General features: G+C 44.0%; 1 protein-coding gene across 2 annotated transcripts in view; it reads left to right on the top strand.

Annotated features, from left to right (window-relative positions):
* The window catches only part of LOC140187922 (cytosolic arginine sensor for mTORC1 subunit 2), a 177,583-nt gene that overhangs the window by 144,818 nt on the left and 19,850 nt on the right, over positions 1-12,915 (top strand). For both annotated transcript variants that reach the window (XR_011883177.1, XM_072243798.1), the window contains exon 3: positions 11,253-11,446. Coding sequence is in view for 1 of the 2 variants with exons in the window: in XM_072243798.1 (XP_072099899.1) it covers positions 11,253-11,446 (194 nt within the window). In the remaining variant the exon portion in view is untranslated. The remainder of the gene's footprint in view (positions 1-11,252; positions 11,447-12,915) is intronic.

The raw sequence follows: 12,915 nt of genomic DNA, 5'->3' as shown, positions 1-12,915 counted from the left end.
CTCAAATTAGGCTCTCTGGGTAGCTATTTTAATAACACTGAAATTCATTTTGTTAAATCTTTCAGAAGGAATGCTAAATGGCCAGTGAGTGGAAAAATTTTAAACACATGCCTTTTACCGCACAAGATCAGGTTGTGAAAACTGCCTCCAGAATATATGTTAATTCCAATCCCCTCGCAGTCCACAACAGCTTCCCAGAATTCCTGCCGTCATCTAGGGCCACCGTTCAAATTCAGGCAGCGAAATAAGAAGAACTAAAGACCGCAAAAAGAGTCCCATAGTTCAGCGCAGAGCCGAGTTGTGGAGCAGCGATCTGAAGAGAGAGTTCTCACCCAAAGGCGGTTCTTCCTTTTGTATTTGGGCCTGTCGCCGAGACTGAGGAAGTCCCGAAGTTCGATTGTTTTATGCACTGCGCCAAAGGCCGAATTGAGGCAGCAGAGCATATTGAATGGACAGAACTCAAAGTTCGGGTGGAGATTTAAGCACAGGGCCTTATCGAAAAGGTTGGTTGCAGGCCGAATGGAGGTGGTGGGGTCTTGGCCTCAGGGCACGTTGAGGCGATTAAACCTGATGTTTGGACATTTATGTAGGCCTTGAGCTAGATTGAAAAAGTCAGGGTGTCGGGGCACAAGGTGAAGGAGAGCCGGTTCAGATCGCTGCCCCACGACTCGGCTCTGTGCTGAACAATGGGACTCCCTTTGCAGACACCAGTTCAGAATGCTATTTGCTTGCAGTTATTCTCTGCATGATGTGTTTTCTTTTTTTCCTCTGCATATTGAGGGATCAATGGTCTTTTTTTAATGGGTTTTATTTTTTTACGAGTTTTTTGTGGGTGTGACATGTTTTTTTGGCACATTGAGCATTCTACGATCTTTTTTATCCGGGTTCTTTTGGGTTTCTGTGTCTCACGGCGGCCTGTTAAGAGACGAAACTCAAGGCTGTATAATGTATACATACTTTGATAATTGAACTTTTGAACGTTGAGTTCTAATTATGAGGAAGTGGTCAGGGTGGGCTGCTTCACTCAATGGGTTCCTGAATGTTTTTGCTTCTGGACTGACTGGGGAGTCACGGGTGCCACTTCAATTCAGCTATTGACGTTACAGGCACAGGAACTGACACCCGAGCAGTGCTATCCAAACAAAATATGGGTCAAGGTAGAGGCAGTCCTCAATATCCTGGTGCCGGTGGCACATTCATAAGAATTGCACAGCTACTTGTCTTCAGGGCCCGGCTTGTCACATCGAAAGACCGCACCAGCTAGATGAATCTGTGCAGCGTGAAGTCACAACAAAGATGTCACACCTGGTTATATTTGGGATAATTGGAAGAAGAGCAGTTTAGGCTTACGATAGTTTCCTAATTGGTCAGTGAATAGCAAAGGGTTGAGGAAGACTTAAAAGCAAGATGCAAGGTACTGGACAAAACAGAGAAGGTAAATTGTGACTGCAGCCATATTACGAATGCAGTTTTAGTCAGCTTTGACCGTAGGTGTAAGTTCAAAACTGACACTGATTATTTATAGTTGACTGTGTCCCATTCATTAAATATAGCAGAATGCACAGATTGCTATTCTCTTCAAAGCCATTATTGCCATTTGCTTGGCCATTATTTAAGGCATCAGTTGCTATGAGTATTTACTGATACTGAATTTAAAGTGAAGTCCATTTGTGTGATGGCTTTCTTGATTTGCTCTGACACCTGGATGTAATGAACTTGAAAGCATTTGCTTTGGACAAGTGGATTCAGTTTGCAGTGAAGAATCCATCTGTTTATTGATTTATCCATCGTCTTCAAAACACCAAGTGGAAGTGTATTCGTCCTGTCGTCCTGATAAGATCTATTTGTTCCAATCAAGCTCATCTATCTAGCAACCAGCTGCCTCTTTCATGCTCTGTCTGTACTTGCCCAACAAGTGTTGATTCTTTCTTTGTGTAAAGAGTTTTGAGACATACTCCAAAATTCTGCTGACCCTTTGTAAGGTCGATAGATATCCCTGGCCTCAAGTAATGGAGACCAGCAGGAGAGGGCAACCTGAGGTGTTGATTGTGTGCTGGTAGGTCCCGGGGGTAGGCCTGGCCCCAGTGCTTGGTGCTGAGGGAAGGGAAGGAGACAGAGAGCAGACTAGTTGGTTCAATACCTGGGATCCACGGACCCCTCGCTTTATGGTATTGGTCCATGGCATAAAAAAGGTTGGGAACCCCCGTTTTATATTTATTAAATGGAGATGTTAGAAACCCTTAGTAAAAGAGGGTTGACAGAGGTTGTAGCAGAACATTGATAGGATGCAGAACTGGGCTGAGAAGTGGCAGATGGACTTCAACCCAGATAATTGTGAAGTGGTTCATTTTGGTAGGTCAAATTTGAAGACAAAATGTAATATTAAAGGTAAGACTCTCGGCAGTGTGGAGGATCTGAGAGATCTTGAAATCCGCTTCTGCGCAGGCTGACAGTGTTGTTACGAAGGTGTATGGTGTGTTGGCATTCATCAACCATGGGATTGAGTTCAAGAACCGTGAGGTGATGTTACAGCTATATAAGACCTTGGTCAGATCTCACTAGGAGTACTATGTTCAGTTCTGGTCACCTCACTACAGGAAGGATGTGGATACTACAGAGAGAGTGCAGAGGAGATTTACAAGGATGTTGCCTGGATTAGAGGACGTACCTTATGAAAATAGGTTGAGTGAACTTGTCCTTTTCTCCTTGGAGTGACAGAGGATGAGAGGTGTCCTGATTGAGGTGTATAAGATAATGAGAGGCATTGATGGTGTGGATAGCCGGATGCTTTTTCTCGGGGCTGAAATGGCAGAGTTTTAAGGTGCTTGGAAATAGGTACTGAGGGGATGTCAGGGGTAAGTTTTTCACACAGACAGTGGTGTGGGTGTGTGGAATGGGCTGCCGGTGGATACAATAGGGTCTTTTAAGAGCCTCTTAGATAGGTACATGGAGCTTAGAAAAATAGAGGGCTATGCACTAAGGAAATTCTTGGCAGTCTCTAGAGTAGGTTACATGGTCGGCACAACATTGTGGGCCGAAGGGCCTGTAATGTGCTGTAGGTTTCTATGTTTCTATGCAGCAAGTCATTTAGAAAAATGCAAAACAATCAGGCAAGGTCGACGCAATTTGAGAATTATACAGAGCTAAAGCTCTGAAGGCCCTTCTGCTCACCAAGTCCACCCCGAGATCAGACATCCATTTTTAAACTAGTTCCTTCCCAGATTCTTCCACAATTTAGCATGGCCTCCATACCTGTCAAATCCCAAATGATTTTGAAAGGTGGGAAGAAACTAGAGCTCGATCAAAGGAGTCAGGCGCCAGCTTGACGCAGGCAACACCCCCGTCAGGATTGCTGGAGCCACGAGACAGCAGCTCTACCAGCTGTGTCTCGGTACCACCCTGAGGTTCTTTGAAGGAGTAACGTCCTTTGGATAAAAGAGAACCAGTGAGTATACTGTACTTCAATTTCCAAAAGGCGCTTGGTAAGATGCTATATGAAAGGCTGTTGTGATTAAAAATGAATGTAGGAGGTGAGGCATTGGTGAGCGTTCAGGACTGGCTGGCAAACAGAAAGTAGTGAATAAGCGTAAAGGAATCTCCCTCTGGTTGGCAAACTGTAATGAGCTCCACAGGGACTGGTGTTCAGGCCTCCTGTACGTACCAGTGACTTGGACGATGGCACTGACAGTATGCTTGCTAAACCTGTTGGCGGCACAAAGATAGAATGAAAAGTGAGTGTGAAGGGAACTTAAGGAGGCTCCAAAGAGTTGAGGAAAGATTAAATGATTGTGCAAAGGTCTGGCAAATGGAGAATAATGTGGGAAAAAAGAGATTGACTATTTTGGCAGAAATCTCAAGGCTCATTTTCTCAACATTGGTGCTCCAGAAGGTTGGGTCCTCAGCTCTCTACTCTACTCCTTGTACACTGCCTGGCCTGATTCTGCTCTAACTCCATGGTGGTATCAAGTTTGCCATTGTTATCACCGTAGTGGGTCCTATCTCAAATAAGAATGAGTTGGAGTTCAGGAAGGAGATAGAGACGTGTTGTCATGACAACAACCTTTCCCTCAATGTCATCAAAACAAAAGAACTGGTCATTGACTTCAGAAAGGGGGTGGTACACATGCTCCTGTCTACATCAACAATGCTGAGGTTCAGAGCTTCAAGTTTCTAGGAAGTTTGCTGTGGTTCAAACATAGAGATGCCGCGGCCAAGGATGCCCAAATGCATCCTACTTCCTGAGCAGGCTAAAGAGTTTTGGCATGCTCCCATCAACCCTTCCCAATTTGTTTTTGATGCACCGCAGAAAGCATCCTATCTGGAAGCATCACAACTCCAGCCGTGGCCACAAGCAACTGCAGAGTTGTGGACACAGCTCAGCACATCACAAAAACCAGCCTCCCCTCGATCGACTCTGTCCGTACTTTTCACAGCCTCGGTAAAGCAGCCAACATATCAAACACCCCACCCATCCCAGGCATTCTCTCTTCTCCCCTCTCCCATCGTGCTGAAGATACAAAGGCTTGAAAGCACATACCACCAGGCTGAGTAACACCTATCCTGCTGTTACAAGATGATAGAATGGTTCACTAGTACAGTAAGATGGACGATTAACTTCAGAACATTGTTATGCTCTTGTACTGTGTTTTCTATCACCACTGCACTCTCTCTATAGCTGTTACACTTTAGTCTGGATTTTGTTATTGTTTTAGCTTGTACTATCTCAATGCACGGTGTAATGATTTGATCTGTTTGAACCGTATGTAAGGTAAGCTATTCACAGTTACTCGGTACATGTAAGGGTAATAAACCAACTCCAATTCCAGGAATATTTAAAATTAAGTATGTTATCTAAAGTGTGAGAGATTGGGGAGTTACAAGGTGCAGAAGGATCTGACTTTCAGAAGACAAATCTGTGGTACAGTAAGTAATTAGGGAAACTATAAGGATGTTATTTATTGAAAGAGAAATTGAATAAAACGAGTCATGTTTATTGTCATTTAAGTTTATACATGTATACTGTCAAACAAGACCACATTTCTCCAGACCAGGGTGTAAAGCACAGTACTACACATAACACATGATTACTTAGGAAAGTAAGATTTAAGTCTACAAGTGATTTCCACATAAATAAAGAGCATAAATTAAATATTGTGGGGTATAGAACAAATTAACTGGTGAGGTTCTGTTAGAAGGTTTTGCCTCAGCTCATTGCGTTACCTTCTTTTAATTGCTTAAAGGGGTTTGTAGATATATTAATTATTGTAAAAATGAATCATTTCAATTTTCATTGACTTAATGATTTTGGAATACTTCTGACTGTAGGGACACGAACAATTACTTAGTGTCCTTGACAGGTTTGAAGTTCAGTCGAGCAGAGGGCAGGGCTTAGCCAGTTGCTAAAATTGCCCCAGTTTCTTACCGTGGATCACCGTGGTAACACTGCGGTTAGCGTGCCGCTGTTGGAATTCAGAACTCAATTCCGGCGTCCTCTGTAAGAGACTCTGCACCTCCTCCCCATGGAATGTGTGGGATTTCCCCCAGGTGCTGCCATTTGCTCCCACAGTCCAAAGATGTACCGGGGAGGCTAAATGGTTATTGTAAATTGTTCCGTGATTAGATTGGGGTTAAATAGGGATTGTCGGCACAGCTGAAAGGCCCAGAAGGGCCTACTCTGCTGTGTTTCGCTAAATAACTAAACACTTTGCAGGCTGGTATACTCACACAGGTCCCTGGCACCACATGGTCCCTTGACATTTAGGACCAAGACATTATGAGCTACTTCCAATATAACTGGAGACATCTCCTGGCAAAGGCAGACATTAGTGATGAAAATCGCCCTTGGTTTCAGTGTGATAGCATGTTCATTGGGGAAAAGGGTGTGTGAAGGCCAAAACCTCAGACATAAAACATAGAACATAGAAAACCTACAGAATAATACAGGCCCTTCGGCCCACAAAGCTGTGTTGAACATGCCCTTACCTTAGAACTTACCCAGGGTTACCCATAGCCCACTATTTTTCCTAAGCTCCATACACAAACTCATGGTTCACCAGGCAACAATAATCTCTGCTCTTCTATTCATTTTCACAGCATAGAAAGAAGCCACAAATTCTGTCTTCATAAAATTTTCCAGTTTCACAGGAAGGATTGAACCAACATCAGTGTTCCCCCCCCCCCCACCCCACCCCCACCCCCAGGCCAACATCACCAGCAGTGAGGCTCTGTTTACACTCAGTCATCTCCATTCAGTGGGCCACATGGTTTGCAGGCCCAACCTCAGGCTCGCAATGCAAGCACTCTGCTCTGTCGCAGGAAGGAGTTAACAGGCTGGCAGACAAGAGCGTGCTCAAAGCGCCCCCACTGACTGTCCAGAATCCCTGGCCCAAGCCGGTTCAAAGTGGAAAAGGAGCCTTCGAGTGTGAGAATGAGAACTGCAGATCCATGCATGGCCAGTGCACAGAAGCCTTGTGTGAGTCAGGGAAGGAGCACACCACCTCACAAACAACCACTTGCCACTTCAAGCACCTCGTCCCCATCCCATGGAGGAGTTTGTGGCCTCACTAACCACCTCAGAAATCACAGACCTGGAGTGAAAACTGATTATCCTTAAGTGATTGCTTATGAAAAAAAATATCAAGACACCATTAACCCACAAGTATGTTTATTGGTAAATTAGCTTGGAGTACTGTGTTCAGTTCTGGTCACCTCACTACAGGAAGGATGTGGAAACTACAGAAAGGGTGCAGAGGAGATTTACAAGGATGTTGCCTGGATTGGGGAGAATGCCATATGAGAATAGGTTGAGTGAACTCGGCCTTTTCTCCTTGGAGTGGCGGAGGATGAGAGGTGACTTGATAGAGGTGTACAAGACAATGAGAGGCATTGATCGTGTGGATAGTCAAAGGTTTTTTCCCAGGGCTGAAATAGCTAGCATGAGCAGGCATAGCTTTCAGGTGCTTGGAAGTAGATATAGAGGAGATGTCGGGGGTAAGTTTTTTATGCAGAGAGTGGTGAGTGTGTGGATTGGGCTACCAGTGACTGTGGTGGAGGCAGAAACGGTAGGGTCTTTTAAGAGACTCCTGGATAGGTACATGGAGCTTAGAAAAATAGAGAGATATGGATAACCCTAGGTAATTTCTAAGGTAGGGACATGTTCGGCACAGCTTTGTGGGCCGAAGGGCCTGTATTGTGCTGTAGGTTTTCTATGTTTCTATGTACTAAGGCACAGTGAAAAATTTTGTTTTGCATGCCATCATTACATATTTTTTTCAAATCAATACATTGAGGGAGTGCAAGGGAAATGCAATAACAAGAATGCAGAATAAAGAGTGTCCTGATGAAGGGTCTCGGCCTGAAACGTCAACTGTACCTCTTCCTATAGATGCTACCTGGCCTGCTGCGTTCACCAGCATTTTTTGTGTGTGTTGCAAGTAAAGTGTTGGAGCTGCAGAGAAAGTGCATTGCAGGCAGACAGTAAGCAGCAAGACCATGATGAGATAGATCGTGAGGTCGAGTTCATCTTATCATTTAATTGTTTTATAACTGCAAATTAGAGAAGCTGTTCTTGAGCCTGGTGGTATGTACTTTCTGGTGTCTGTATCGTCTACCCAGTGGGAAGGAGGAGAACAGACAATGTCTGGGGTTGGTAGAATTATGCTGGACACTTGACCAAGGCATCAAGAAGTGTAGGCAAAGTCCTTGGAGGAAGGGTTGTTTCTTTGTGATGTGCTGACCTGTGTCCTCAACTCTCTGCAGTTTCTTGCAGTCTCAGCTGAGTGACTGCCATACCAAACTGTGATGCATCTGGATAGGATGCTTTGTATCGTGCAATATTAAAACGTGGTGAGGGCCAAAGGAGACACGCCAAATTTCTTTGCCTACCGAGGATGTAGAGGAGCTGGTGTGCTTTCTTGGCCGTGATGTCTACCTGCTGACAAAGTGAGTTAATGTGGGAAAAGGTGATTAGTCAGAAAACAGTAGGGAATCCAGGAGACTGAACAGTCCCGGAACTACTCCATGGATAAAGTTGTAAATCTTCAAACCTTCGTCATCCCCAAGTATTTGCTTTCATCTTAATGACAGGGGGGAAAATAAATAAATAAATGTTGCTGTGGAGTTTTTCAAAACCCATTTCTGCTGAACATCTGTCCATGAAGTGTGACATATTTGACTTTGCTTGTCTTTTTTGCTGATGGTGCAGTTAGCACCTTTAAGCTAATCGACATGCACTGACTCGGACCAGTTGTTGATGCACACATTATTGACCGTGTGGAACTGGTGACCACTCAGTTCACTATTGGCACTGTGTTAGTTTTTTTTGAACATTACTACAATGTTTGCACAGAGAGTGTAAACCATGATTAATTCCAGGCCGCAGATGGACCTGTTCATGCCTGCTTTGACTAAGTCGCTGCCTGTGACAGGTACAAAGGATAAAAAAATGAACGTTTATTTAATGCTGAATCCCATGGATTATACACTAAACATTTTCTGCATTATTTAAATTTCTTACATTATAAACAGATATATTTAAAATTTTCAGATAGAGAAAAGTGAACAAACTATACACTGCTTTTAGAGAAAATATAAAATTAGCACAAAATTTCAGCTACTTGCCCAACATCATTGCCCTTTAGGACCACAAAGCCTTCCTGAAGCAAAAAGAGTCTGATTGTTCTTAAGAGAGCTTCAATTCAATCCTCTATAAGAGTGACAAACAAGAGAGAAGCTGCAGGTGCCGGAAATCCAAGCAACACATACAAGATGTCGGAGGAACTCAGCAGGCCAGGCAACATCTATGGTAAAAAGTACAGCTGATAATTCAGGCCGAGATTTTTTGCCCCAAGACATCGACTGTACTTTTTTCCCATAGATCTGACTGGCCTGCTGAGTCCCTCCGGCATCTTGTGTGTGTTACCTCTTTGCAGGTATGTCTTAATTAACGTGACGCAGAAGTTCACACCCACTAACATTTGTCTTATTTAAGCCTTCTACGTCCTTGCCAAAAATGACCCGGCTGCTTTGTGCCTGTGATGGTGCTCTTAGTCGAGTTTTCATTGCATCTGTGCAATACATGTACGTATGACAGTGAACCTCTACATACACATGGAGTAGGAATCAGCTGTAGAAAAACTTGGTTTTTAAGTGGGGTTTCATACATGTCAAAGGTAAATTTCTCATTGAGCGGTTAGACCATAAGATAAAGGAGCAGAATTAAGCCGTTCAGCACGTCGAATCTACTCCACCATTCCATCATGGCTGACACATTTCCCTTTCAATCCCATTCTCCTGCCTTCTCCCTGGAACTTTTCACACCCTCACTTATCAAGAACCTATCAACGTCGCCCTTAAATACTCCCAATGACCCGGCCTCCACAGCCGCCTGTGGCAGTGAATTCCATAGATTCACCACCCTCTGGCTAAAGAAATTCCTCCTCATCTCTGTTCTAAGTAGACGATCCTCTATTCTGAGGCTGTGCCCTTTGCTCCTAGGCTCCCCCATTATGGGAAACATCCTCTTCACTTCCACTCTATCTGGGCCTTTCAATATTAAATAAGTTTTAATGATATCTAATAGTTCTCTTTTTTAACTATTTAAGAACAGGACTCTCAACTTACATTAACCTGTGATCAGCAATACTCCCATTATGTAGACAAATGGTCACATCTCTGGCAGCTGCAAGCATGTTTTCAACTTGAGCATCTCCAGTAGCACCATACCAGACAATAATGTGTGTAGGTGGCAGATGAAAATAAAATCTATCCTGAGAGGCCTTGATTCCACTCCCATCAAGAGCTTCATAATGACTGCACATGCAATAAACACATTAAAGGATCAGTCTGCGCCTGAAAAACCACTAATGCTTTGTTGAAGGGTCATTAAATGACACATCCTCATGATGCTCCTGGAAGTTGGAAGCCTGATGGATTATAGACAAGCAGCACAGTGGCTTAGGTCTGAAAAAATGTACATTTGATTCTGGAGTTGACAGTTTTACAATCTATCCTGTAATAATCAGCAGCAAGCAAACACATTATGTAGGTTTCTGAATTTCACTATAACTGTAATTAATTAATCTGCACTGTCATGTTAATCTACGCGTTGGATACATTCCAGAAACTCCAAGGCAGGTTGCTGTTTAAACTTCCTGCACAGAAATATAAATCAAAACAAGCACCTTTGGGGCTGATCTTGACAGGTTGTCCAACATTGCTTCAAGCTGCGGATTGCTCAGAGGTGGTGGAGAGGTGCAGAACATTGTAATTACAGTCAGAAACAATGTTCTCCATTTTTATGGGGTAAAGACAGTAAAACCATCCACGTTCCTCTCTTGGACCAACGAAGCCGAGAGCAACCTTCTGATTTGCGAGCTTGCACTGCGCCACCTGCTTTGGCGTTACGCGCCGCTCGGAGTTGGGCGAGGCGAGAACTTGAGGCCGCCACAGACTCAACAGGGAACTCTGCAGCTGGAACAATGTGGGACAAAGTCAATTGCAACAGGAGGGAATGGCTGTAAGATCCAAATAAGAGTTTAGACAACCTTGTCCCCAAAAACATTCTCGGGGCAGCAAGGGGGCTCAATCGCTTTACAGTGCCTGGGATTTTTTTTAAGAATTTCAGCTTTGAAGCCCCTCTGCAGCTTGGGGGAGATCAGATAAAGCCAGCAATTCTGTTACTATGTGGGCAAGGTCATTTTGGTCAACCTGTATGATCCTCACAATCTGGAAGACCCATCCATGGTTCCCTGATAGACGACACCAATATGACTGCCATAATCAACCAGCCCTTCTTGTTTCTTCACTGCGTTGCCTGTGGCACTGTAATTTAAAGGGTGGCACAGTGGCAAGGCTTTATGGGGTTCAATTCCCACCACTGTCTGTAAGGAGATTGTACGTTCTGCTCGTGACCGCGTGGGTTTCCTCCGGGTGCTCCAGTTTCCTCAGACGTACAGTACAGTTAGGGTTAGGGAGTTGTGAGCATGCTGTGTTGGCACCAAAAGTGTGGTGACATTTGTGGGCTGCCAAGCATAATCTTCGCTGATTTGATTTGACATAAAATGACCGATTTCACTGCCTGTTTTGATGTAAGTGTGAAAAATAAAGCTAATCCTTATTTTAAGAAATTCTTGGTTTTTTTGGCACGTTTTTAACATTTGGAAATACTGTTGTCTGATTGTTTCACAAATTGTGGGACACGTTGCGCTTTGTTTGAAAGTAATAGCCTGTGTTGTATTTATTTGTCTTTCTAGAACTGCCAAGGTCGGACCTTCTGAGTGTGGCTGATGAGATGTGGCTGGCGTTGAATGTCGTGTCTGGTGGTGGAAGTTTCTCCAGCTCTCAGCCCATTGGAGTCACCAAGATCGCCAAGTCAGTTATTGCACCACTTGCTGACCACAATATCTCCGTGTTCATGCTCTCCACCTATCAAACAGACTTCATCCTGGTAAGATCCTTCTGCACCTTTTCCTTGGATGTGCACTGCGTCAGTTTCAACATAGAAAGTTACAGCACACTACCGGCCCTTCGGCCCACATTGTTGGCTGATTTCTAACCTACTATAAGGTCAATCTAACGCTTCCCTCCCATATGCCCTCAATTTTTCTATCGTCCATGTGTCCACCTAGGAGTATCGTAAATGTCCCTAATGTATGTTGCATCTACCACCATCCCTGGCAGTGCGTTTGATGCACCCGCCACTGTCTGTGTAAATAACTTACTTCTAACATTCCCCACCCCCCGCCATACTTTCCTTCCGTCATCTTAAAATTATGCCCCCTCGTATTTCCCATTTCCGCCCTGGGAAAAAAGGCTCTGGCTTTCCTCTCGATCTATGCCCTTCATCATCTTGTACACCTCTATCAAGCCACCTCATGCCATGCCTGAACAGAGAGCAAAAAGTTCTAAGATGCTTGAGACTTTCTTAGTGCTGGACTAGTAGAATTTCTACACTTTAAGTTTCATTTTTTTTTAGATCTTACCCTAAATTATGTCTAAAAGGAGCTCAGGAATTTGGACCTTGGGGAGTGGAAGGAAAGGAATCAAGTCATATATCATTTCGTCAGACAGTTTCCGAAATTATTGATAGCGAATTATAAACTCATGAGACCATAAAACACAGGAACAGAATTAGGTAATTCGATCCACCGCATATGGTCTACCATTCCATCATGGCTGATTTATTATCCCTCTTAATCCCACTCTCCTTCCTTCTCTCAAATTCTTTGACGCCCTTCCTAATCAAGAACTTAGCTTCAATACACCCAGTGACTTGGCCTCCACAGCCATCTGTGGCAGTGAGTTCCACAGATTTACCACCATTTGGTTAAAGAAATTCCTCCTCATCTCCGTTCTAATGGGCTGCCCTTTCCTTGGAAGCATTGTCCACTGGAGAAAATATCCTTTCCATGGCCGCTTAAATGATTGCTGTTTTAAACATAGCCTCTTGTTAAAATCTATGCTCGACCAGATAGGTTGGGGGAAGACTTTGTGGTGATGTAACAAAATTGAACTAACAAAATTCTTTTATGTGTTTGTAAGTGTCATATTAGGAGCATGCATATAATTGTGTACCCAGGTGCACAGAACTCTCCAGCATGGGATGGGTTATTTTGAGGGACCAGGGAGTGGGCTGTACAGATGTAGGTTATTTAAGTAACGATTACAGATCTGTGGAAGGAGGCTGCATCTTGATCTGTATTTTCAGGACCACAATCCATAGAGACATTACAGTGTCAAGTTCCTACACGGACCTGCGTCATGCGCCACGGTCGTCACCAACTTCATCGAGACCTGTGTGGATGAGCGTGTGCCTTTCGAGACCATACTGTACATATCCAAACCAAAAGCCATGGCTGAATCAGGAGATTTGTAGTCTGCTGAGGGCTAGATCTGTGGCATTCAAGACCAGTGATC

The sequence above is a fragment of the Mobula birostris genome, chromosome 25, assembly GCF_030028105.1.
Source record: "Mobula birostris isolate sMobBir1 chromosome 25, sMobBir1.hap1, whole genome shotgun sequence".
Lineage (NCBI taxonomy): Eukaryota > Metazoa > Chordata > Chondrichthyes > Myliobatiformes > Myliobatidae > Mobula > Mobula birostris.
Note: the sequence above shows the minus strand (reverse complement) of the source record. Positions and strands in the feature narration are given on the sequence as shown.